Genomic DNA, 27,395 nt, shown 5'->3' on the forward strand with positions numbered 1-27,395 from the left:
GACCCTCTTGTTGTCCTCCTGGGCTTTTGTGAGTCCCTGTAACAATTTGTTATTAGTAGAAAAAAAACTTATAGAAATAAATAGGAATGTGCTAAATAATAAACAGTGATTAACCATTTGCCGCCCGCCCTATGGCCGAATGTCATCAGCATTCCGGGTGGACGCATTCCTGGTGGACGCCGTCCTGACGTCACATCCATTAGGCTCCGCCGCTCCATGAGGACATCGTATTGATGAAACACGTAGGGCGGAGCCTAATGGATGTGACGTCAGGACGTTCCCTGTGACTGTTGGCTGTTCGTCCACGGTGAGCGGGGCTCGTCCATTCATGTGTTTATGCTGACTTATGCTGGTGTCGGCCGGGACACCTTGTTTGTGAGTGCTATTTCGTTTTTAAAGCTGAGACTTTCTGCGGGTCCATCTCAATTCCAGCTGTGGAGATGATCAGCCCAAGAAATGGAATACTCTCTTGCTCAAATTTGCATTTCTCAGCCTTGGCGTAAAGTCCGTGCTGACTAAGTCGTCTAAGACATTTTTAACATGCTCTCGATGGATCTCCAAGGTTGTGGAAAATATTAGAATGTCATCCAGGTAGACTATGACAAAGATGTCAAGGTAATCTCTGAAGATATCATGGATAAAATGTTGGAAGGTAGCAGGTGCATTGCACAATCCGAAGGGCATGACCAAATACTCGAAATGGCCAAATCGGGTACAAAAAGCAGTCTTCCATTCGTCCCCCTCCCAGATACAGAGCAAGTTATAGGCTCTTCTTAAATCTAATTTTGTAAATATGACTGCAGTTTTTGGAAGACTTCGGGAACCAAGGGAAGGGGGTAACGATTCTTTTCCGTAATTTTGTTTAGTTCCCGATAATCCACACAAGACCCTAGGGAGTCGTCTTTCTTTTCCACAAAGAATATTCCCGCTCCTGCTGGAGATGTGGAAGGGCGAATGAATCCCTTTTGAAGGTTTTCTTCAAAATATTCCTTTAATACCCCTAATTCCCGTTCAGATAGGGGAAAAATGCGCCCGAAGGAAATTTCAGATCCTGGAAGCAGATCGATCGGGCAATCGTAAAGTCGATGAGGAGGAAGGCTATCTGCTCCTTGCTTGCTAAAGACATCCAGGTATCCATGGTAGGCTTGCAGGACTATTTAGGCAAGTTTAGTATCTGAGTCTATGCAAAGTAGTGTAGAGGTGGATGGAGGTGCTATGGACAGGCAATGTTTTTTGCAATATGGGGATGAAAACTGGATTTTCTCGATCTTCCAATCAATCTGTGGGTTATGAGCCTGTAGCCATGGTAGGCCCAAGACGACAGGAAACAAGGGAGAGGCGATCGCATCTAGGCGTAATAGTTCCTGATGGAGAGTAGTGATGGTAGTCAGTAGTGGCGGGGTCTCTTTATTTACCAGCCCACATTTGATGCAGGACCCATCAGCTAAAAATATATTAAGTCCTTGTTCCTTTAGCTGCAGAGGGATGTGTTGCTGGGCTGCAAAGGATAGATCGATGAAGCAGCTACAGGCCCCAGAATCAATAATTGCGGTCACCGATACGGTTCTTCCGGGAAGGTGGAAGGAAATAGGAACAGCCATATGAGTTGAGCTGGCAGGTAATGATGAATGATTACGCAGCTTGGCAGGGCAGGAACGCACATAATGGCCAGCTTCTCCACAGTACAGGTAGAGATTGTTTACTCGGCGGCGTTGGTGTTCCTCAGGGGTTAGCGACAGATGAATCAGACCAAGCTGCATAGGTTCGGGTGTGTCTGATGTCACAGGATCAGAATTTCTGGGTAATGTACTGGGCTGGATCGGAATTTTGGGTTAGCATCCATGTAGGCCTAGGAACTTGGGTGGCCCTCTCTAACCTGCGTTCACGTAGGCGACGGTCAATCTGAATGGATAGTGTGATCAAGTCCTCTAGAGAATTGGGTATGCCCACTCGGGCAAGTTCATCTTTGAGGGCCTCAGTAAGACCCAAGCGGAACTGTCACAACGCTCTTTCAGCGTTACCTATAATGCTACCACCTCCCCCTCACTCCCCCTCTCTGTTGGGGTCCCTCAAGGCTCCGTCCTAGGGCCCCTTCTCTTCTCCATCTACACCTCCTCCCTTGGCCAACTCATACACTCTCACGGCTTCAACTACCACCTATATGCCAACGACACACAAATCTATCTCTCAACCCCCCACCTCACCCCCTCAGTCTCTGCCCGAATCACACACCTACTGAGCGACATATCTGACTGGATGTCGCTCCACTTCCTTAAACTGAACCTCTCTAAAACCGAGTTTCTTGTCTTATCCCCAGCCCAGTCACCACCCCCCATTGACTTCTCCATCACATCCAACAACGCCACCATCAAATCCACCCCGCAAGCCAGAGTACTTGGTGTCATTCTGGACTCCAACCTATCCTTCCAGCCCCATGTCCAATCTTTAACAAACTCATGCAGACTCCGCCTCCGCAACATGCAGACTCCACCTCCGCAACATGCAGACTCCACCTCCGCAACATCGCCAAAATCCGCACGTTCCTAACCCCAGAAACCACTAAACAGCTCATCCACTCCCTCATCATATCACGACTCGACTACTGCAACTCCCTCCTCACTGGCCTGCCTCGCCGCTGGCTATCCCCGCTTCAGTCCATCCTGAATACGGCTGCCAGACTCATTCACCTTTCCAACCGCTCCGTTTCCGCCACCCCCCTCTGCCAATCCCTCCACTGGCTTCCGATTGCGCAACGAATCAAATTCAAAATCCTAACACTGACTGCCAGGGCAGGGCTGTGGAACGGACAGGTAGGCCTAGTGGCAGGATAACGCACTGACTGACGACAACCACCACCAACAGACCGAAGTCCCTCGGGGCGTGGAGTCTAAGTCCCAAGCTGCCCTTCACCAGGGCCCCTGATGGTGGGGATGGACTTGACGCAGCCAGGAACCAGGTCGCGGCCCTCGAGACACCCCGGCTGCGGTAATGGCCACCGCCAATGGCGTGTAGCTGGTAGGAATGACAATAGCGTAGTCAGGCGGGCTGGGTCGACAACAACGGGACAAAACGGTACAGAACAGTAGGCAAGAATCACAGGTCACGGGCCGGGTTCAGCAACGGAAGGTCAGATCAAAGGAAAACACAAAGAATGGTCTAGTCACAAGCTGAGTCAGATTCCAGGAGAGTCACGAGAGTATACACAGAGCTGTAACAACACAAAGACACAAGTGCAAAGAGCATGTGCGGATCGCAGGCTTATATGTACTCAGCCACACCTCTCTGGGGGATGGACCTCAGAGACCTGAAGGCATAAAAGACTCCCACCATGCTCTGCAGAAACCCAAGATGGACGCCAGTACATGAAGCCGCACAATCTCTGGGAAAGGGTAGGACCTTGACACTGACGTACAAAGCCGTCCACCACACTGCCCCGAACTACATCACTGACCTAATATCCAAGTACCGCCCAGCACGCACACTCCGCTCCTCACAAGACCTCCTTCTCTCTAGTTCCCTGGTCTCCTCCTCCCATGCCCGCCTCCAGGACTTCTCCAGGGTGTCACCCATCCTCTGGAACTCCCTGCCCCAACCCATCAGATTATCACCTACTCTCCTCTCCTTTAGGCGCACCCTGAAAACCCACCTCTTCAGGGAAGCCTACCCCACCCCCTGCTAACTTGCCGACCTCCTCCACTCTTCCTACCACCCCATCCCCCACAGCTATCTCCTCCTGTGCCACCATCCCCTCCCTCCTAGATTGTAAGTTCGAAAGAGCAGGGCCCTCGATCTCCTCATGTATCACATGTATTGGTATTGTTCTGTCACATGTTCTGTCCCCCTTTGTAATGTACAGCGCTGAGCGAACTATTGGCGCTTTATAAATACTGTATAATAATAATAACTGATGACGCAGGGCAGCATCATTCCAATTAGTGTCTGCACTCCAACGTCCAAAGTCCGTGATATAGTCCTTGGCGACCCTGTTGGAGTGCATGTAAGGCTGCTTCTGCTGTGGCAGTCCGCTGTGGATCGTCATACAGCTGGGCCATTGAGTCAAAGAAAGTAGTCATAATATTCAGGTGTGAGTGATTACTTTCCAGCAGACGATGGGCCCAAGCTTGTGGCTCCCCTTGGAGCAGAGAGATAATGAACCCCACTTTAACATTTTCCATGGAGAAGGTTCTTGGCTGGTGGTGGAACTAGAGCTGGCATGCGTTGCGGAATGCTCTAAACTTGCTTCGGTCTCCAGCGAATCGCTCAGCAGTGGGTACACGGGGTTCAGGAGGTGGCATCATGCCAACAGTATTAGTGAGAGGTTCTGTGGGAGCCCCAGCCGTGGTTGGGACAGAGGGAGCTGCAGACACAGGAGCAGGTGAAGCCAGCGTCTGCATGCGTTCCGAAAAGGTGCACATATCCTTCCTGCAGAGTTTTGACCCGCTTGGGTCAGTGCTGCCAGATGCTGACATGTTTCATCCAGAGGCGAAGGTCCTCTTCCAGGCTCAGACATGGCCGTATGGTACTGTCACATACATGGATAGTGAGCCTGATGTGAAGAGGCAGGCCTCCCGTACAACTCCGGCTCAAGGACCGCTGATGGTGAGACAGCGGTCACAGGGGCACGGTGGGGTATGGGTGCCTGTGATCAGTCCGGTAATAGCAGGTGAGCTGATGAGTTGTAGGCAGGGAGCAGGGTTCTGATGTAGCCGTGTGGGATGGATGGATACTCGAGCGCAGCGTGCTGAGGATGCAGGGTTAGATGAGCCGGGTTCGGTATCGGTCGGGTAGATCAGGCTTACAGCGGCAGGAGGAAGAGTAGTCGGGTCACAGGCCAGGTCAGCAATGGAAGATCAATCAGACAGGAGAGGAGACAGAAGAATAATCCAAGACAAGCCAGAGGTCAGGGCAGGAGGCAATCAAGCAGAGATCAGGAACAAATACGATATTGGTATAGTGAGTGCTCTTTAAAAGATAGCAGCTAAAGCACTAAAGGAGACCACAGTAACCTCCGAATAACAATAAATAAGTCCCTCTCTGTCCTCATTCCAGGAGTCCCTCTCTGTCTTCATCTCAGTAGTCCCTCTATGTCCTCATCTCTGGGGTCCCTCTCTGTCCTCATCCGAGGAGTCCCTCTCTGTCCTCTTCTCAGGGGTCCCTCTCTGTCCTCTTCTCAGGGGTCCCTCTCTGTCCTCTTCTCAGGGGTCCCTCTCTGTCCTCTTCTCAGGGGTCCCTCTCTGTCCTCTTCTCAGGGGTCCCTCTCTGTCCATCTCTGGGGTCCCTCTCTGTCCTCATCACAGGGTCCCTCTCTGTCCTCATCCAAGGAGTCCCTCTCTGTCCTCATCCAAGGAGTCCCTCTCTGTCCTCATCCCAGGGGACCCTCTCTGTCCCCATCTCAGGAGTCCCTCTCTGTCCCCATCTCAGGGGTCCCTCTCTGTCCCCATCTCAGGGGTCCCACTCTGTCCTCATCTCAGGGGTCCCTCTCTGTCCTTCCTAGGGATCCCTCTCTGTCCTCATCCCAGGGGTCCCTCTCTGTCCTCATCTCAGTAGTCCCTCTCATTCCTCATCTCAGGGGTCCCTCTCTATCCCCATCTCAGGAGTTGATTTTTGTCCTCATCTCAGGGGTCCTTCTCTGTCCTCATGTCAGGGTCCCGCTCTTTCCTCATCACAGGGGGCCAACTCTTTCCTCATCACAGGGGGCCCTCTCTGTCCTCATATAAGGAGTCCCTCTCTGTCCTCATTTCAGGGGTCCCTCTCTGTCCTCATTTTAGGGGTCCCTCTCTGTCCTCATCTCAGTAGTCCCTCTCTGTCATCATCTCAGTGTCCCTCTCTGTCTTCATCTCAGGGGTCCCTCTCTGTCCTCATCTCAGGGGTCCCTCTCTGTCCTCATCTCGGGGGTCCCTCTCTGTCATCATCTCAGGGGTCCCTCTCTGTCCTTCCTAGGGATCCCTCTCTGTCCTCATCCCAGGGGTCTCTCTCTGTCCTCATCCCAGGGGTCCCTCTTTGTTCTGATCTCAGGAGTCTCTCTCTGTCCTCATTTCAGGGGCCCCTCTCTGTCCTAATCGCAGGCGTCCCTCTCTGTCCTCATCCCAGGGGTCCCTCTCTGTCCTCATCCCAGGGGTCCCTCTCTGTCCTCATCTCTGCGGTCCCTCTCTGTCCTCATCCCAGGAGTCCCTCTCTGTCCTCTTCTCAGGGGTCCCTCTCTGTCCTCTTCTCAGGGGTCCCTCTCTGTCCTCATCTCTGGGGTCCCTCTTTGTCCTCATCTCTGGGGTCCCTCTTTGTCCTCATCTCTGGGGTCCCTCTCTGTCCTCATCAAAGGGTCCGTCTCTGTCCTCATCCATGGAGTCCCTCTCTGTCCTCATCAAAGGGGTCACTCTCTTTCCTCATCTCAAGGGGCCCTCTCTGTTCCCATCTCAGGAGTCCCTCTCTGTCCCCATCACAGGGTTTCCTCTCTGTCCCCATCTCAGGGGTCCCTCTCTGTCCTCATCTCAGAGTCCCTCTCTTTCCGCATCTCAGGGGCCCTCTCTGTCCTCATCTCAGGGTGCCCTCTCTGTCCTCATCTCAGGGGTCCCTCTATGTCCTCATCTCATGGGTCCCACTCTGTCCTCATCTCAGGGGTCCCTCTCTGTCCTTCCTAGGGATCCCTCTCTGTCCTCATCCCAGGGGTCCCTCTCTGTCCTCATCTCAGGAATCCCTGTCATTCCTTATCTCAGGGGTCCCTCTCTGTCCTCATCTCAGGAGTCCCTCTCTGTCCTCATCTCAGGAGTCCCTCTCTGTCCTCATCTCAGGAGTCCCTCTCTGTCCTCATCTCAGGGGTCCCTCTCTGTCCTCATCTCAGGGGTCCCTCTCTGTCCTCATCTCAGGGGTCCCTCTCTGTCCTCATCTCAGTAGTCCCTCTCTGTCGTCATCTCAGCGGGCCCTCTCTGTCCTCATCTCAGTAGTCCCTCTCTGTCATCATCTCAGGGGTCCCTCTCTGTCCTTCCTAGGGATCCCTCTCTGTCCTCATCCCAGGGGTCTCTCTCTGTCCTCATCCCAGGGGTCCCTCTTTGTTCTGATCTCAGGAGTCTCTCTCTGTCCTCATTTCAGGGGCCCCTCTCTGTCCTAATCGCAGGCGTCCCTCTCTGTCCTCATCCCAGGGGTCCCTCTCTGTCCTCATCTCTGCGGTCCCTCTCTGTCCTCATCCCAGGAGTCCCTCTCTGTCCTCTTCTCAGGGGTCCCTCTCTGTCCTCTTCTCAGGGGTCCCTCTCTGTCCTCTTCTCAGGGGTCCCTCTCTGTCCTCTTCTCAGGGGTCCTTCTCTGTCCTCTTCTCAGGGGTCCCTCTTTGTCCTCATCTCTGGGGTCCCTCTCTGTCCTCATCAAAGGGTCCGTCTCTGTCCTCATCCATGGAGTCCCTCTCTGTCCTCATCAAAGGGGTCACTCTCTTTCCTCATCTCAGGAGGCCCTCTCTGTTCCCATCTCAGGAGTCCCTCTCTGTCCCCATCACAGGGTTTCCTCTCTGTCCTCATCTCAGAGTCCCTCTCTTTCCGCATCTCAGGGGGCCCTCTCTGTCCTCATCTCAGGGTGCCCTCTCTGTCCTCATCTCAGGGGTCCCTCTATGTCCTCATCTCATGGGTCCCACTCTGTCCTCATCTCAGGGGTCCCTCTCTGTCCTTCCTAGGGATCCCTCTCTGTCCTCATCCCAGGGATCCCTCTCTGTCCTCATCCCAGGGGTCCCTCTCTGTCCTCATCTCAGGAATCCCTGTCATTCCTTATCTCAGGGGTCCCTCTCTGTCCTCATCTCAGGAGTCCCTCTCTGTCCTCATCCCAGGGGTCCCTCTCTGTCCTCATCTCAGGAATCCCTGTCATTCCTTATCTCAGGGGTCCCTCTCTGTCCTCATCTCAGGGGTCCCTCTCTGTCCTCATCTCAGTAGTCCCTCTCTGTCGTCATCTCAGTGTCCCTCTCTGTCTTCATCTCAGCGGGCCATCTCTGTCCTCATCCCAGGGGTCCCTCTCTGTCATCATCTCAGTTGTCCCTCTCTGTCCTCATCTCAGGAGTCCCTGTCTGTCCTCATCCCAGGGGTCCCTCTCTGTCCTCATCTCAGTTGTCTCTCTCTGTCATCATCTCAGGGGTCCCTCTCTGTCCTTCCTAGGGATCCCTCTCTGTCATCATCCCAGGGGTCCCTCTTTATCCTGATCTCAGGAGTCTCTCTCTGTCCTCATTTCAGAGGCCCCTCTCTGTCCTAATTGCAGGCGTCCCTCTCTGTCCTCATCCCAGGGGTCCCTCTCTGTCCTCATCTCTGGGGTCCCTCTCTGTCCTTATCTCTGGGGTCCCTCTCTGTCCTCATCCCAGGAGTCCCTCTCTGTCCTCATCTCTGGGGTCCCTCTCTGTCCTCATCTCTGCGGTCCCTCTCTGTCCTCATCCCAGGAGTCCCTCTCTGTCCTCATCTCTGGAGTCCCTCTCTGTCCTCTTCTCAGGGGTCCCTCTTTGTCCTCATTTCAGGGGTCCCTCTCTGTCCTCTTCTCAGGGGTCCCTCTTTGTCCTCATCTCAGGGGTCCCTCTCTGTCCTCATCTCTGGGGTCCCTCTCTGTCCTCTTCTCAGGGGTCCCTCTTTGTCCTCTTCTCAGGGGTCCCTCTCTGTCCTCTTCTCAGGGGTCCCTCTCTGTGCTCTTCTCAGGGGTCCCTCTTTGTCCTCATCTCTGGGGTCCCTCTCTGTCCTCATCAAAGGGTTCGTCTCTGTCCTCATCCATGGAGTCCCTCTCTGTCCTCATCAAAGAGGTCCCTCTCTTTCCTCATCTCAGGGGGCCCTCTCTGTTCCCATCTCAGGAGTCCCTCTCTGTCCCTATCACAGGGGTCCCTCTCTGTCCCCATCTCAGGGTTTCCTCTCTGTCCCCATCTCAGGGGTCCCTCTCTGTCCTCATCTCAGGAGTCAATTTTTGTCCTCATCTCAGGGGTCTTTCTCTGTCCTCATCTCAGAGTCTCTCTCTGTCCGCATCTCAGGGGGCCCTCTCTGTCCTCATCTCAGGGGGCCATCTCTGTCCTCATCTCAGGGGTCCCTCTCTGTCCTCATCTCAGGGGTCCCTCTCTGTCCTCATCTCATGGGTCCCACTCTGTCCTTCCTAGGGATCCCTCTCTGTCCTCATCCCAGGGGTCCCTCTCTGTCCTCATCTCAGGAATCCCTGTCATTCCTTATCTCAGGGGTCCCTCTCTGTCCTCATCTCAGGGGTCCCTCTCTGTCCTCATCTCAGTGGTCCCTCTCTGTCCTCATCTCAGTGGTCCCTCTCTGTCATCATCTAAGTGTCCCTCTCTGTCTTCATCTCAGGGGGCCCTCTCTGTCCTCATCCCAGGGGTCCCTCTCTGTCCTCATCTCAGCTGTCCCTCTCTGTCATCACCTCAGTGTCCCTCTCTGTCTTCATCTCAGGGGGCCCTCTCTGTCCTCATCTCAGTTGTCCCTCTCTGTCCTCATCTCAGTTGTCCCTCTCTGTCCTCATCCCAGGGGTCCCTCTCTGTCCTCATCCCAGGGGTCCCTCTTTGTCCTGATCTCAGGAGTCTCTCTCTGTCGTCATCTCAGTGGTCCCTCTCTTTTCTCATCCCAGGTGTGACAGGAGTCACTTTGGGTGGGGGGCCCATGAAACCCAGCTCACTTTGGAGAGTTGGGGAGACCCCTGTCTCAGAGCCCCATATCCCTCTTATGTTTGAGTCACCCTGTGCCTGCTAGGGGTACAGGGTGATCTGTCCTAATATTGTGTAGACATGTATAGGTGGGGTGTGGGGGGTTGTTCATTGTTTAATGCCATGTGGTTGTATCTCATTGTTCTATTGTGTGTTTGGCTTGGGAGCAAACTATTATGGCATGTATGTGTTTGTGTGTATTGGCTTGGTGGGGGGTGTCTGCTGATGTGTCTCTTGTTGCTAGATTTGGTTTGCCCCGCCCTGTGTCATTATACGGGGAGGGGGGATTGAATGTATATATCTTGTATCTGTGTTAAAATAAAGCTATTTCCTGATTTATTTCAAGACTTCTGCAGGGCTTCTGCAGACCGTTCTTGCAACATACTTTAGGACTGTGTCTGCGGAGGAGTACCTGGAGCTCAGGCAGTGGATTTGGGAGGTGCTTTGGAGTGGAGCCCTCCAGGTTGCTGCTATGTACAAGGGCAAGTGCTATCCAACCCCAGGGGAATAGGCCAGGGACCATCCGATGTTACGGATGCCATTCCTAGGAGAGCAACCCCAGGAGCAATGGGTGACTGAGTTGGACAGGCTGGTCCAGCAAGAGATATCAGGTTTTGCAATGGTGCGCAGAGCAGAAATATTTAGGGGTGACAACAGAATGCTCTCTGGAGGGATATGACTTTGGTGGTCCTGGATTGCTGTGGGAGAGCCTTACAGATCATTTTGTGTTTGGCAATGAAGGAGAACCTACCCTTGAGGACCTGCAAAAAGACAGAGAGGCTATGTTTGGTCTCACAGGGGTCTCAGAGCTTGAACCAGATCTAGAATACCTGCTGATGAAAGAACAGCATCTGGAAAGGGCATACAGGCAACTACTAAAACATGTTCATCAGCATGCCCAAGAATCGGCAGAGGAAATTCCAGAGATTGCCGTCCCCAAAACTGAAGTGCTGACAAAAGGGCAGAGCTCTGCTAGCCTCTGCCCAGAACTGGTAACATCTTCTGGGTTCCACAGACAGGAGATGGTGAACCCCTATCCCCAGACACCAGTTCCAGAAACTGGGGATTTGATTGACTTCTCTGCTGAGGAGGAACCAGCCGGAGCGTCTCCAGCAGAAGAGCTGGCATCAGGGCATGGTGTTGTTGACCTCTGCCGCACACCTGTGGTAGTTTCAGAGGCCCAGGAGGAGAATGGAGAGGAGGTTGTTGTCCTACTTCCCCCACAGTCAGCCAAAATGGACTAAACTGTCTTCCCTCCCAAGCTAGGATCTGTGCACCAGGGTGTCAGGGTCCTGTCCATGGCAGAGGCTCTGGAAGATCTGGCATTTGTGCCAGTACTCTGCATGGCTGCAGAAGTACACATCAGCCTCAGTCTGGTGCCAGACGGCCTTTATAAGGAGGCTCATCACTTCCTCAAGTTGCTGGATGATCTCTAGCTCCCCGTACCCTGTTCCTGTTTCCTGTGACTTTGACCCGTGATTTCCTGTTACCAACTCGGCTTGCTCCTGGACCTGTCTACTCTGTCTTACCCCTGATCTGACCTCGGCCAGGCTAATGGATACTCTCTCTCTCTCTCGCTCCTCTGTTTATGACCTTGGCTATCCCATCTGACTATGTCTGCTCTGATTCCCACCTGGTACCTGACCTTGGCTTGAACCAACTACCCAGTAAACATCTAAATCTCGGAAGGGCTTACATACCATGCACAGGCGCCTCCTGTCTGCAAACCTATCTCCATGCACCAGCTGTGATTCTGAGTGGACCACCAACCAGCACTCCTACAGGTGACCTCTGCAACTTTGGGCCTGACTCCCGCTGTCCCACTCTCAGGGGAGTCCGGAACTTAGCCGCAAGGGAAGCCCTCTCTCCATTGGCCTCCATCACCAGGTACGTGATACAGGGGGACAGTGACAGAGGAATGTCATCCCAGCAACAGATCCACAGTCTGGGAGTGGAGGAAGCCGGCCTCCCTCCCCCATGGTTAGCCGGAGCAGATGTGGGGTCCCCAGCAGAAGTGCTGGCAACAGGACAGAGCGCCGCTGACCACTGCCTAGCAACTACAGTCAACACCTGGATACCCCAGGGATGCTGGGCAGTCGGCCCAGATCCCCAACACCATGATGGAGTTGGCCCAGCCACCCTGTCTTCTCTCCAGCGGCTGAGAGGACTTCAGGGAGAAGGACCAGCCACTTCTCCCCAGCGGCGGGTATGTTTTACGAGAGAAGCAGAAGTTGGCTGGGTGAGTAATACTTTGTGTGGGACAATTTGCTTGGGGTACTGTTTGGGCGTTGGCATTGGGGGACTGGAAGTACAGACTAACTTCAGAGTACATCCGTCTGGGGTTTACTCCTGCGTTAGTCTCCTGCTGAAAGGGGAGATATGTGACGGGAGTCACTTTGGGTGAAAAATATATGAAAAATATCTTTAAAAATATATATTTTTTAAATATATGTATAAAAAAGTAATTTTAACATATAATTTTACATATATTTGTAAATGCAGTCTAAAAATGCAGATTTGTTTTTTTAAAGACATACAGTATTTTGGAAATGTATTTTAAAAAATATTTTTCATATATTTTGTAATAAAAATGCATTCAACATACAGTATATATATATATTAAAATATATTTTGAAATATATTGAATGCGGGCAAAATTGTATTTCAAACATATGTCAATGTATTTGGGAAGAATATTTTTAAAATATACTTCAAATATATTTTTCTTCCATGTGAGTTGGCCTGCAGGGGGTGGCTTTTAGTGGAAGCCTCTCTCAGCCGGGGTGTGGGGGGGTTGGTGTCTGTTAGCGAAAGGCTGTCAGCTGGGAGGGTTGATCGGTGTCAGGCTCTTTTGGTGAGGGAGGGGGGGGGGGTGCTGTTGTATTGGTCGGTGTCAGGCTTTCTGCAGGGAGTACTGTGGAGTTGGTTGGTGGCAAGCTCCCTTAGCAAGGAAGGATGGGTGCTGTGGAGTTGGTCAATGCCAGGCTGTTTCGGGGGATGGGGGAGTGCTGTTGTATTGGTCGGTGTCAGGCTCTTTCGGAGGGGGGGTACTGTGGAGTTGCTTGGTGGCAGGCTTCCTTGGCAAGGGGGGATGGGTGCTGTGGAGTTGGTCAATGTCAGGCTGTTTTGGCGGGGGGTGCTGTTGTGTTGGTCGATGTCAGGCTCTCTTGGCTGGGGCCAAGGTGGCAAAGGTGGAAGGTGAATGATTTTCGTGTTGCCTAGGTCAGCACGAAACCTAAATACACCGCTGGGTACATGTCCCACCCGTTAGTGCCCAGCATCCTGTTCCCTTTGTTTGACAATCCCTCACCTATTAACCTTGAAAATGGAGAAAATTGATTTCCAAAATTTGCCTTCTATCAGCTTCAGTGGGGTTTGCATTGAACTTTGCAATCTTGGGATTCTTACATGCCCTTGCTAAACGCACCCTCAAATCGATGCCAAGCACATTTGCCCATCACTATGCAGCCCAATGCTCTTAGTAGAACAAAAAAAATAGCTTCTATTGCAGGAAATTGTAATAATATGTTAAGCTAAACCTTGTGTGGCTGCGATCTTTTCGTAGCGGACTTTGTGGGTGTATATTCTACCCCTACGTGACAACGTCATTCTGACGAAACATGTTGGGGGTGTCATGCATGTGACATCATCATGCTTCGATCGATAGCGATTGGGGATTTTTGTTATCAGCCTGCTACTTTAATTTTCGATGCTCTTAAATCTGCTATATGGCCTTGCTACTTTTGGATTGAACCGCTGCTCAAAATTTGCGAGTTGTTTTCATGAGATCCAAAAATATTTGGATTTCATTTTGTATGTACTCATGCTGAGCTGATGCCACCTGTGGAGGAGGTTTGAGAGTGTCTGACCATTCGGAGCTTGATAGTCTATCCGTTTGGAGTGACCCCTATGTGTATGCCGATGTCATCTGTGGATGAGCTATGTAAGCGCGTTCGACCAATGTGGTCCACCATTTCTGGTAAGGAGCCTCAGACGACACAGTGATCCGGTTTAGGAGTCTGTCACTTCACCTAGCAGCAGTGGCTTCCTGTTCACATGTGGATTGCTTTTCTTTTGGCACTATACCAATGGACTTATTCACTTTATTTGTGTAATATGGGCTTTTTTACCCACATACATATATATATATACAGGGCTCAAAATTTCAAGTTCTGAGCTACTAGCCAGGCCACCAGTTGTCCCACCCAACCCCTACCCTGCCCCGCCCCTAATTCCGCCCCTACTCACTTCCTCATAAATTCTCATGAATTGACACTGTTAAGTGTTTTATGCAGAATAAAGGTACAAAAATAAATATTAACAACCACTTTAGCTATATCCAAAAGCAATGTAAACATAACAGGAAAACAAGTGCTTTACATCTACAGGGAAATAAAGTGACGCACAGTGCAGAGGATGCAGGGAGAGCAGTACGGATTGGAGGGAGGAAGGGAGGAAGGAAACATAGAAAGAAAGGAGGAAAGAAAGTAGGGAGGAAAGAAAGAAAAAAGAGTGAAGAAAGGAGGGAGGAAAGGAGAAAAGAAAGAAAGGAGGGAGGAAAGGAAGAAAAAAGAGAGAGGAAAGAAAGGAGGGAGGAAAGAAAGAAAGGAGAGAGGAAAAGAGGAAAGAAAGAAAGGAGGAAGGAAAGAAAGGAGGGAGGAATGATAGAAAAAAGAGCAAGGAAAGAAAGAAAGAAAGAGAAAAAAGAGCGAGGAAAGAAAGGAGGGAGGAAAGAAAGGAGGGAGGAAAGAAGGAAAGAGCGAGGAAAGAAAGGAAGGGAGGAAAGAAAGGATGGAGGAAAGAAAGAAAGGAGGAAAGAGAAGGCAGGAAAGAAAAGAGGAAAGAAAGAAAGGAGGGAGGAAGGAAAGAAAGAGAAAAAGAAGGAAAGAAAGAAGTGAGGGAGGAAAGGAAAGAGGAAAGAAAGAAAGGAGGGAGGAAAGAGAAAGAAGTGAAGAAAGAAAAAAGCGAGGAAAGAAAGGTGGAAAGAAAGAAAGGAGGGAGGAAAGGAGAGAAAAGGAATAAGGAAAGAAAGGAGGGAGGAAAGAAGGAAAGAAAGGAGGAAGGGAGGAAAGAGAAGGAAGGAGGAAAGAAGGAAAGAAAGAAAAGAGGAAGGGAGGAAAGAAAGTAAGAAAGAAAGGAGGAAAGAGAAGGCAGGAAAGAAAAGAGGAAAGAAAGAAAAGAGGGAGGAAGGAAAGAAAGAGAAAAAGAAGGAAAGAAAGGAGGGAGGAAAGGAAAGAGGAAAGAAAGAAAGGAGGGAGGAAAGAGAAAAAAGGGAAGAAAGAAAGAAAAAAGCGAGGAAATAAAGGCGGAAGGAAAGGAGGAAAGAAAGAAAGGAGGGAGGAAAGGAGAATAAAGGAAGAAGGAAAGAAAGGAGGGAGGAAAGAAGGAAAGAAAGGAGGAAGAGAGGAAAGAAAAGAAAGGAAAGAAAAAGAGGGAGTAAAGAAAGAAGTGAGGGAGGAAAGAGAAAGGAGGGAGAAAAGAGAAAGAAGGGAGGAAAGAAAAGAGGAAAGGAGGGAGGGAGGAAAGGAGGAAAGGGAAAAAAAGAAAGAAAGAGAAAGGCGGGAGGAAGGGAGGGAGGAAAGAAACAAAGAAAGGAGGAATAGAGGGAAGAAAGAAAGAAGGGAGGAAAGAGAGAAAAGAGGGATCAAAGAAAGGGAAAAAAGAAAGAAGGAAGGAAAGAAAGGAGGAAAGAAAGGAGGGGGGAAGGGAGGAAAGAAACAAAGGAGGAAGAGAGGAAAGAAAGAAAGGAGGGAGGAAAGAGAGAAAAGAGGGAGGAAAGAAAGAGAAAAAGAAAGAAGGAAGGGAGGAAAGAAATAAAGAAGGGAGGAAAGAAAAGAAGAAAGAAAAGAGGGAGGGAGGAAAGAAATAAAAATAAATAAAAGAGCGAGGAAAGAAAGGAGGGAAGAAAGAAAGCAAAAAAGATAGAACAAAAGAAAGACGTGAGGGAGGCAAGAAAGAGAGGAAGGAAAGGAAAGAAGGAAGGGCTCACAGGTTCTGTCATCACAGGGATGCTGGCTGCTCTGTATATTTCCCACTCATCCTCTTCTGAGAAGCTGCACGATTTGGAGTGTGGGAGGGGACAGGGGATAGCAGAGCAGTGTGTAGGATGGGGGGAGCGCTGGGCACTGAGGAGAACACAGGGGATCCGGAAAGAAACTGAAGAAAGGGGGATGATCGGTGCAGCAATGGGAAGCCGCTTCTCCTCTCCCTCCCGCAGTTTTCAGCTGCTTCATTGAAAGCCATACAGGGAGATCACTGCCTGTCACTGCCCCCGCACACTCCTAGTCCCGACGCTGCTCGCCCCCCAAGTAATTTTCACTCGCACAATGCCAGTGGAGAAGTGGAAATTTTGAAGGCTGTTATATGGTATGTATTTTTGAAGCACTTGAACTTTATTCATTTAGCGCTGTTTTATTTATGTTTATGATGCAGGAAATTGTAATAAACTGTCAATTTTATCATCCATAGTGTCCTCAATAATATAAAATACAAAAATACCTTTTGTCCCACCAGCTCCTCTCTATTAGATTGTAAGCTCCCAGGAGCAAAAGGCCCTCCAAACCCTTCTTGTATAGAATTGTACCATTGCTGTATTGTCTCCCTTTTATATGAGCAAACTGTTGGAGCTGTATCAATCCTGTATATTATTATATTTAATAATGAACGTTAAAAATAGAAAGCAACTTTATTTAGCCCTTTATATAAAATTCTGCCTTTTTTATTTTTATTTTTCTGTACAGGTGGATTGATGATCCAGGTTTTCCGTCACGTTTGTCTTCATAAATACCAAATGAACCATATGGGTGTCTTAAGTGGCTAAAAGTCTTTACAGCAGTTTACTGAAGGATTCACACAGGACAGAAGACCTATCGGTGTTCTAAATGTTTTGGATACTCTTCAACATTGATCAAGCCTCTGAGGACAACAGGAGAGAAAAAAAAGAGAAAGTAAAAAAAAGGCCGGACTTTACTGGTACTAAGGAACGCTCTATCCATCAATAAAAATATGTATTTTTATTAAAAAATTTAAAACCAACATTCACAAAAAGAAAACCCAACAAAACCCCACTCTGTAGTCGTCCTACAATGATACATGGTTTGTTCGATTCAGTGTGGCTTTTTCGTGCCAGATCATCCGAAGAGGTCAACGCGTTTCGCTTATCTGCTTCCTCAGGACTCTTAGTTGGATTTACAGGAAATTGACCCGACTACAGAAAACATATATTTAGACATTTTATTTATATCTAGTACCATATACTTTTAAAATTGAAATCACTTAGGGGAGGTGGCAATATACATGCTTAAAAAAAAGACAACAGGCGAGAAGTCATTTCAGAAGTGACAATCACTTTGCAGTAAAGTCCAACCCATGTATACGTGAGAGGAGCCATTTCAGAAGCGATTTTTTGTTTGGAATGTAACAAAGGTTTTTTTTTTCTTTACAATGGAGGCCGAACGTATCCCACACCAGAAGACTCATGATGGAGAGAAGTCTCATCGATGTTCTAAATGTGACAAAGGTTTCGCAGTGAGGGGCCAGCTTACCATACACATGAGAACTCACACTGGAGGGAAGCCGTACCAGTGTCCCGAATGTGACAAAGTTTTCAAAACCAAGAAAGAGCTTATCATGCACCAGCGGGTTCACACCAGGGAGAAGCCGTATCAGTGTTCCGAATGTGACAAAGTTTTTGAAACCAAGAAAGAGCTTATCAAGCACCTGAGGATTCACACTGGAGAGAAGCCGTATCAGTGTTCCGAATGTGACAAAGCTTTTACAATTCTGCAAGATCTCAGCAAACACATGAGAACTCACACCGGAGAGAAGGCATATCGGTGTTCGGAATGTGACAAAGCTTTTACAATTAAGGCAAATCTTATCGAACACCAGATGATTCACACCGGAGAGAAGCCCTATGAGTGTTCCGAATGTGACAAAGCTTTTAAAACCAAGAAAGTGCTTATCGCGCATCAGAGGATTCACACCGGAGAGAAACCATATCAGTGTTCCGAATGTGACAAAGCTTTTACAATGAAGCCAAATCTTATCATACACCAGAGGATTCACACTGGAGAGAGGCCATATCAGTGTTTGGAATGTGGCAAAGATTTTACAATGAAGTCAAATCTTACCGCACACCAGATGATTCACACCGGAGTGAAACCGTATCAGTGTTCAGAATGTGGCAAAGCTTTTATAATAAAGAAAACTCTTATCAAACACCAGAGGATTCACACCAGAGAGAAGCTGTATCAGTGTTCCAAATGTGACAAAGTTTTTAAAACCAAGAAAGAGCTTATCGCACACCAGAGGAAGCCAAATCTTATCACACACCTGAGGGTTTACAGCGGAGAAAAGCCGTATGAGTGTTCCGAATGTAACAAAGTCTTTAAAACCAAGAAAGAGCTTATCATGCACCAGAGGATGCACTCCAGAGAGAAGCCATATCAGTGTTCCGAATGTGACAAAGCTTATAAAACATTGTCACAGCTTATCACACACAACATGGTTCACACCAGGCAGAGGCCATATCCATGTCCCGAGTGTGACAAATCTTTTAAAGAGAAGAGAGATCTCATCTCGCACCAGATGCTTCACACTGGAGAGAAGCCATATCAATGTTCTGAATGTGACAAAGCTTTTACAGACAACAGAGGGCTTAACAGACACCAGGGGGGTCACACCGAAGACAAACCACATAAATGTTCTGAATATGGCATTGCTTTTGCACAAAAGGCAACACTTACCCAACACCAGAAGATTCACACCGGAGAGAAGCCCTATCAATGTTCTGAGTGTGATGAAGCTTTTACACTTAATTCTGAGCTAATCAAACACCAGAGGATTCACACGCTTTAACTGCAAAGAGGAATCTCTGGAAGAAGGGAAGGGGGGGTTGTTAAAGAGGTAGCAGCTAAGCCGTAATGAAAGATTTGCTGGTGTCTCATTAGTTTCACATCTCGTGTCATCTCACAAGCTCGTAAAAAAAGCGAAAAAAGGTATAATGCTACTTTTGAAGAACAAACTAAAATCTGTGAGCAAAAAAAGGAATGTAATGAATGGAGCATGGAGTTTAGTGCTTAGAAAGTCCTTGAATATTTTACTTTTTTTTTAACAGAAATGGAAAAAACGCCTCTGAGTGTAATACCATCAATGTATTTATTAGAAACAATGTAGGCTCACAAATGGCAACTTACGTGCTCTGGAAGAATAGGGCTACATTCACACTAGCTGAAGTCGTCAGACAGGTGTTTGGGAAGCGTTTTAACGTTTCTCAAATGCCTATGAAAATTCTGCACATGGCAGCACACAGTGCTGTTCACATGGAAGCGTTAGTGTCGCGTTGCGGCAAAACTGACGCCTAGTGTCCAGTCAGGAGGAATTGAAGCCTCCCATTCAAGTCTATGGCGCCGCTCCGCAAATGCCTGGAAGGCATTTGCAGTGCGGCTGTGGAGCATTAATAGCATTTAACTTTATTATAGGAGTTTGTGGTGCGGTTTTAATGCTTGACAAATGCCTATCAACTGCCTCAAAACCACGCATAGGGCATTTTGGGAGCATTTGAGGAGCATTACAAATGCTTCCCAAACGCTTGTCAAATGCTATAGGGGCGTTTGGCAAGAGTTAGAAATAAATCAAGTGTGAATGAGCCCTAAAGGGCACAAAATAAAGTCCATGATTGGTGAAGTAGTCTGGCCGTGGATCACTTCGGAATGGCAGGAGATGGATCTCAAGCAGCCGCTCAGTGGAGAAGACAAAACCGGTAGCTCTGGAGGCTTGTGGAGCCAAGCATGGACTGCAATGCTGGACCAGAGGTTTGCTGAGAGCTGGCAGTGACACAACACGTCTCGGAGCATGCACGGGACCAGTGGCATATTTACAGTGAGGCAAACAAGGAATTTTTTATTTTGGGGGGGGCGCCACCTGGTGACCTGGTGAGCCTTTGCCATGGAATCCAAGGAGGCTGTTGGAAGGTGTAAGCTTCTGGCACAAAGAAGGAAGACACTGGGTTTGGCTCCAGAGAGGTTAAGGTTAGTGCTTGACTAACTCTATCTCTCTGCAAGCGGCAGCGAGGGCCGGGAGGGATTGTTTGGCAGAGAGTGGAATTGGCAAACAAGGCATTTGCCTGGGGCAGCAATTTTTTTTGGGGGGGTCGCCACCTGGGGACCTGGTAAGCCTCTGCCATGGAATCCAAGGAGGCTGTACGCTGCTGGAAGGTGTAAGCTTCTGGCATAAAGAAGGAAGACACTGGGCTTGGCTCCAGAGAGGTTAAGGTTAGTGCTTGACTAACTCTATCTCTCTGCAAGCGGAGGCGAAGGGCCGGGAGGGATTGTTTGGCAGTGGAAGCGGCAAACAAGGGATTTGCCTGGGTCAGCAATTTTTTTTTTTTAGGGGGGGCACCACCTGGGGACCTGATGAGCCTCTGCCATGGAATACAAGGAGGCTGTACACTGCTGGAAGGTGTAAGCTTCTGGCACAAAGAAGGAAGACACTGGGCTTGGCTCCAGAGAGGTTAAGGTTAGTGCTTGACTAACTCTATCTCTCTGCAAGCGGAGGCGAAGGGCCGGGAAGGATTGTTTGGCAGAGAGTGGAGGCAGCTGGCCCCGGGGGGTGCTGCTGCCCAATTTTAGTGGTGACAGGGGCTGCACGAGGAGGTGAGGGTGCTGGTGGTGGTGGGGGGTGCCCAATTTTAGTGGCAGCTGGGGCGCCCAGTTTTAGTGGTTGACAGGGGGGGGTGCTGGTGGTGGTGCCCAATCTTAGTGTTGTCTAGGGTGAGCTAAATACAGCACATTGGGGGACACCACCAGGGTGCACAGAATTGCTCCTCCCTCAAGCTTCACTATCCAGGACCCCTCACAAGCTTTATTTTGTGCCTTTTACTCTTTTAGAGCACTTCAGTTGCTATTTGTTAACGGCTTAATGGCTGGGGGAGGAGGTGAGGGCGGTAGTGGGGGGTGCCCAATTTTAGTGGCGGCGGAAGCGCCCAGTTTTAGTGGTTGGCAGAGACTGGAGGGGTGCTGCCCAATTTTAGTGTTGCCTAGGGCGAGCTAAATGTAGCACATCAGGGGACACCACCAGGGTGCGCAGAATCGCTCCTTTCCCAAGCTTCACCATCCAGGACCCCGCACGGGCTTTATTTTGCACCCTTTACTCTTTTAGAGCACTTGAGTTGCCATTTGTTAACCTACATTGTTTTTAATAAATACATTTGTGGCATTACACTTAGAGGCACTTTTTCCATTTCTGTTTACCATTGTGCGCATCTAGAGAGCCTTCTTCTACTCTGGAAACCAGCTGCCCAAGTGGACCATCTTATCTCTAACTCCCCTCCCCCTTTTTTATCATGGACTTTTAATTCCATATGCCTGAACCAGTCCTACCAATCATTCTCCTATTGGCGCATACGGTTTTGTGCTTTGGCTTTTTTCTTCTTTTTTTTTTCGGAGAAGGATCGATGAATGAACTGTGTTTCCTCATGATCCTCATCTGTATCTTTTTTATGGAGCTTTGACTGAACATGTAATGCGTTTGCATCCGTTCTAACTGATCTGTTCCCAAGTGTTTTCTTCATTGACAGATCCTGAGTTAATACTCGATTAACACTGCCTCAGTACCAGAGACTGGGTTGCAATCAAGAAGCATCTTGCCGAGCCTCTGAAACTTCAGAGAGGAGAGTCCTTTCCAGGTTCTGCTGACTGTTGTTATTGCAACCAAGTTTGAGGACTCCAGCTAAGTCCACCTCCCGATATATGTTCCACCTCGGTTCCCACGATCCATGCCTCATTTCCAATGTTCCTCCTCCTCTTATGGATGACAGGTTTGTAGGCAGGTCTGAGGATGGGACACTGGCCAGGGAGAAGCCTCGGAGAAAGCAACCCTCCTAAGCTAGTGTAGGCCTTCCAACAGAGAGTTGCAGCTGTTTTATGGGATGTGTTCAATGGGACCACTTAAGCCCAGATGGTCACTTGTTTCATTTGGTTCTGCCACAAGTCTAAGGGATTTCATCAGGTGAAGATTGGACGTCCTCATTATCTTGCTTCTCTGTTCATCTATTCCTCCTCTCCATAGACTGATCACAAAGTACAACTGCAAGAGATCTGAACTTACAAACTGCTAAGTGTGCAGTCACATTCCTACAACTTCTTCTGCAGGACTGAAATTCCTCTGATTGGGGTTCTCTTTAATGACTCTGAGTGGACAGATCTCTTTTATTTGGGGGGTAAACTTTATTTTTATTTTCATTTCATTTTATTTTTATATTTATTTTTATTTTATTTTTATTTTATTTTAAGTTAATTTATTTTTATTGTTGAGTTTTGCATTTCATTTAAAATGATTATGGATAAAATTATATATCTGATATGGACATATATACAATTATGTGTGCATATTTCCATTGCTATTATATACCGTATTTTTCGCTCCATAAGACGTACCTGACCATAAGACGCGCCTAGGTTTTAGAGGAGAAAATATGAAAAAAATATTCTGAACCAATGGACTGCAGACATAGTACAGGAGATGACCAGAGACTGTGGACATAGTACAGGAGATGACCAGAGACTGCGGACATAGTACAGGAGATGACCAGAGACTGCAGACACAGTACAGGAGATGACCAGAGACTGCGGACATAGTACAGGAGATGACCAGAGACTGCGGACAGTACAGGAGATGACCAGAGACTGCGGACACAGTACAGGAGATGACCAGAGACTGCAGACACAGTACAGGAGATGACCAGAGACTGCGGACATAGTACAGGAGATGACCAGAGACTGCGGACATAGTACAGGAGATGACCAGAGACAGCCGACACAGTACAGGAGATGACCAGAGACTGCGGACACAGTACAGGAGATGACCAGAGACTGCAGACAGTACAGGAGATGACCAGAGACTGCGGACCTTTGGGGAGGGAGGGGGAGCTGACATCTGAATTTGACAGATACCCGCTCCCACTTCCTAGGAGTAATCCTCCTTTTAGTGTGGGCACCCTGCTGTGACAGCCGTGTGCCCACTGCGCATGCGCGAGAAGCTCTGCGCTTTGTGAATGACCCCTTTTTTTGGGGGGGAAAAAGTGCATCTTATGGAGCGAAAAATACGTTAAGTAAAATTTGTAATAAGTATATTAATCAGTAAGAGAGTAATTAAATTAATTTCTGTAAAATCCTATAAAATTCGAAATGTCAATAATGGCGTTTATATATATCGTGATGTATCCAGTGATAAGTAATATATGATGGTATACACATTGTTTTTATATTATATATATCATGATGTATCCCATGATAAGTAATGTATGATCGTATACACATTGTTTCATTATTATATATATCATGATGTATCCAATGATTAGTAATATATGATCGTATACACATTGTTTCATTATTATATATATCATGATGTATCCAATGATTAGTAATATATGATCGTATACACATTGTTTCACTATTATATATATCGTGATGTATCCAATGATAAGTAACGTATGATCGTATACGCATTGTTTCATTTTATATATATCGTGATGTATCCAATGATAAGTAATATATGATCGTAAACACATTGTTTCACTATTATATATATCATGATGTATCCAGTGATAAGTAATGTATGATCGTATACACATTGTTTCACTATTATATATATCATGATGTATCCAGTGATAAGTAATATATGATCGTAAACACATTGTTTCACTATTATATATATCATGATGTATCCAGTGATAAGTAATATATGATCGTATACACATTGTTTTGATATTATATATATATCATGATGTATCCAATGATAAGTAATGTATGATGGTATACACATTGTTTTGATATTATATATATATCATGATGTATCCAATGATTAGTAATATATGATCGTATACACATTGTTTTGATATTATATATATATCATGATGTATCCAATGATAAGTAATGTATGATCGTATACGCATTGTTTCACTATTATATATATCGTGATGTATCCAATGATAAGTAATGTATGATGGTATACACATTGTTTTGATATTATATATATATCATGATGTATCCAATGATTAGTAATATATGATGGTATACACATTGTTTTGATATTATATATATATCATGATGTATCCAATGATTAGTAATATATGATCGTATACACATTGTTTCATTATGAGTAACATTATATAGGTTGTCATTGTATATGACATATGATATTGTCATTATGGTTACATTGGGGTTTATTTACTAAAGCTGGAGAGTGCAAAATCAGACTCACTTCTGCATAGAAACCAATCAGCTTCCAGGTTTCAATGCCAAAGCTTCATTGAACAAGCTGAGGTTAGAAGCTGATTGGTTTCTATGCAGAAGGGAGTCTGATTTTGGACTCTCCAGCTTTAGTAAATAAACCCCATTGTGTCATTAGGGAAGTGAATAATGTTTTAGCAGTGGTGTTATGTAATAATATATTTTGGATGTAAACTATTATAATGTGATTGTCGTTATGTGTTCTGCCCTCTTTTGAGTAAAAGTATGGAGCCTAGTGGTTGCCAGTAACTGACATCACTTCCTGCGAGATGGAGGTGAATTAATTAAGCATGATAATCAGTCTGGTGATTCTATTTATTTTCTCCTGATATAAGCGGTAAGCCGCACCGCACCGTCACCCCTTTAAGTTAGGATGAAACGCATCAGGGCGTGATGGTGCTGCAGGCCCGGAAGTGACGTAGATCCGTAACCGGAAGTGACGAGACACATTATTTGGGCTTGTTGATGTTTTGAACATTGTAAGTGCAATACTTGGAGTAAATAAATGTACCTATCTCGGGTAATATACTATTGGAGCGGACTCTTTGTTCTTCTCTTTTCATGATATGGTGGAGTGGAGTTTTGAATTATCCTGGCAGCCAATCATTGAGTGGGCTGTCCTTGGAGGAACCTCCTGGTCTAATTAGTGGATATCCTCTTGAGTATTCTATAACAAAGGCAATATCTGGTGAGTGCAGACCTGAGCGATAGACTTTTGATTTATTACTTTTGTGAGTGCATTTTCTTTTGTACCTGAATACAGTGTTCATATTTTATGGGGTTGCCTGATGATCTATTCCTTTTATTTTTGATCATACACACCTTAAAGGTCCAATGGAGGAATAAACCATGGAAGGAACATGTCACGAATCAGAAATTTGGAGACACCTATTCCTTATAAAGCGTGTTTGGCCTGTTATGATTTATACGTCATTGGTCAAGGTGAGCAGGGAGTGGGGCTCACCTTGAGAGGGGAGTGTTGAATATTGCTGGATGCTAACACAACATATATTGGATTGGACGTTTTATTATCACATTATTTTTAGTTATATATCATTTTTTTGGGACTGTCACTATATGTTTTTCAAAGCTTATGGTTTTGCAGTGAAGGAAATGCGTATTTCATCCCCTGCTGATGTTGAATGTTGGCCCACTCACAAAGAAATGATCGTTCTAAAAATCGAATGTTCGGTGTATTGTAACACTGAGAGACTGAATAGCAACAACAAATTCAGCAGAAATGCGTCTAACAAATGATGACTGATCTGCATGTTCATAAAGGAAATAAGTATTTGATCCCCTTCACAAAACATAACTTAGTACTTGTTGGCAATCACAGAGGTCAGATGTTTCCTGGAGTTGGCCCCCAGGTTCGCACACATCTCAGGAGGGATTTTGGCCCACTTCTCTTGGCAGATCCTCTCCAAGTCATTAAGGTTTGGTGGCTGACGTTTGGCAACTCGAACTTTCAGCTCCCTCCACAGATTTTCAATCAGATTAGGGTCTGGAGACTGGCTAGGCCACTCCTGGACCTTTAATGTGCTTCTTCTTGAGCCACTCCTTTTGTTGCCTTGGCCGTGTGTTTTGGGTCATTGTCATGCTGGAACACCCATCCACGACCCATTTTCAATGCCCTGGCTGAGGGAAGAAGGTTCTCACCCAAGATTTGATGGTACATTGCCCCATCTATCGTCCTTTTGATGCGGTGCAGTTGTCCTGTCCCCTTGGCAGAAAAATGTCCCCAAAGCAGAATGTTTCCACCACCATGTTTGATGGTTAGTTGGGATGGTGTTCTTGGGGTCATAGGCAGCATTCCTCCTCCTCCAAACACGGCGAGTTGAGTTGCTGCCAAAGAGCTGGATTTTGGTCTCCTCTGACCACAACACTTTCAGCCAGTCCTCCTCTGCATCATTCAGATGTTCAGTGGCAGACTTCAGACGGGCCTGGACATGTGCTTTCTTGAGCAGAGGGACATTGCGGGCACTGCAGGATTTCAGTCCTTGTCGGCGTAGTGTGTTACCAATTGTTTTCTTGGTGACTGTGGTCCCAGCTGCCTGGAGATCATTGACAAGATCCTCACGTGTAGTTCTGGGATGATTCCTCACTGTTCTCATGATCATTGACACTCCACGAGGTGAGATCTTGCATGGTGCACCAGACCTAGGGAGACTGACACTTGTTTTGTGTTTCTTCCATTTGTGAATGATTGCACCAACTGTTGTCACCTTCTCACCAAGCTGCTTGGCCATAGTTTGGTAGCCCAGTGCAGCCTTGTGTAGGTCTACCATCTTGTCCCTGACATCCTTGGACAGCTCTTTGGTCTTTGCCATGGTGGAGAGTTTGGAATCTGATGGTTTGATTGCTCCTGTGGACAGGTGTCTTTTATATAGGTAACAAAATGAGATTAGCAGCACTCCCTTTAAGAGACTGCTTCTAATCTCAGCTTGTTACCTGTATGAAAGACACCTGGTAGCCAGAAATCCTGCTGAATGATAGGGGATCAAATCCTTCTTTCCCTCATGAACATGCAGATCAGTCATCATTTGTTAGACACATTTCTGCTGAATTTGTTGTTGTATTCTGTCTCTCAGTGTTACACCGAACATTCCATTGTTAGACCGATCATTTCTGTGTGAGGGGCGAACGTTCAACATCAGAGGGGAGCAAATACGCATTTCCTTCACTGTATGTATGAGGAGGTAGTGCACCACATTTTTTTGTTTCATTTATAAAGGCTTTCAGGTACAGTAGTTTGTCGCCAATTGCACACAATTTTAAGTCATGTTTGGTGTTCCAGCATGACAATGACCCAAAACACACGGCCAAGGCAACAAAGGAGCGGCTCAAGAAGATGCACATGAAGGTCCTGGATTGGCCTAGCCAGTCTCCAGACCTTAATCCAATTGAAAATCTGTGGAGGAGCTGAAAGTTCGAGTTGCCAAACGTCAGCCACCAAACCTAAACCGCTTCCATACCGGGCACTTTTTCCCCCTTCCTGCCCAGGCCATTTTTCAGGTTTCAGCGCTCTCACACTTTGAATGACAATTGCGCGGTCATACAACACTGTACCCAAACTAAAATTTTATCATTTTCTTAACACAACTAGAGATTTCTTTTGGTGGTATTTAATCACCGCTGGGGTTTTTATTTTTTGCTAAATTAACAAAAAAAGACCAAAAATTAAAAAAAAAACACGTTTTCTTTGTTTCTGTTATAAAAGTTTGCAAATAAATAATTGTTCTTCATAAATTTAGGCCGAGATGTATTCTAATACATGTCTTTGGTGAAAATAACCCAAATCAGTATTTATTATTTAGTTTGTAGGAAAGTTATAGAGTTCACAAACTATGGTATAGATCTGAATATTGATCAATCCTGAAGTACTGACAGCCAATCTAATTTCTTGAGGTCCAAAAATGTCAGAACAGTACAGATATCCCCCAAATGTCAGGACAGGA

At 47.2% G+C, this 27,395-nt stretch overlaps 1 protein-coding gene across 1 annotated transcript in view; it reads left to right on the plus strand.

The window, feature by feature from the left end:
* LOC149431171 (uncharacterized) overlaps positions 1–22,120 on the plus strand; it is a 41,487-nt gene extending 19,367 nt beyond the window's left edge. The window contains exon 2 of the mRNA XM_089665835.1: positions 16,387–22,120. Within this exon, the coding sequence (XP_089521961.1) occupies positions 17,090–18,505 (1,416 nt within the window). The 5' untranslated portion in view covers positions 16,387–17,089 and the 3' untranslated portion in view covers positions 18,506–22,120. The remainder of the gene's footprint in view (positions 1–16,386) is intronic.
* The last annotated feature ends 5,275 nt before the right edge of the window (positions 22,121–27,395 follow it).

This window comes from Staurois parvus, unplaced genomic scaffold (assembly GCF_062004578.1).
Source record: "Staurois parvus isolate SC_StPar_1 unplaced genomic scaffold, SC_StPar_1.0 ptg002368l, whole genome shotgun sequence".
Lineage (NCBI taxonomy): Eukaryota > Metazoa > Chordata > Amphibia > Anura > Ranidae > Staurois > Staurois parvus.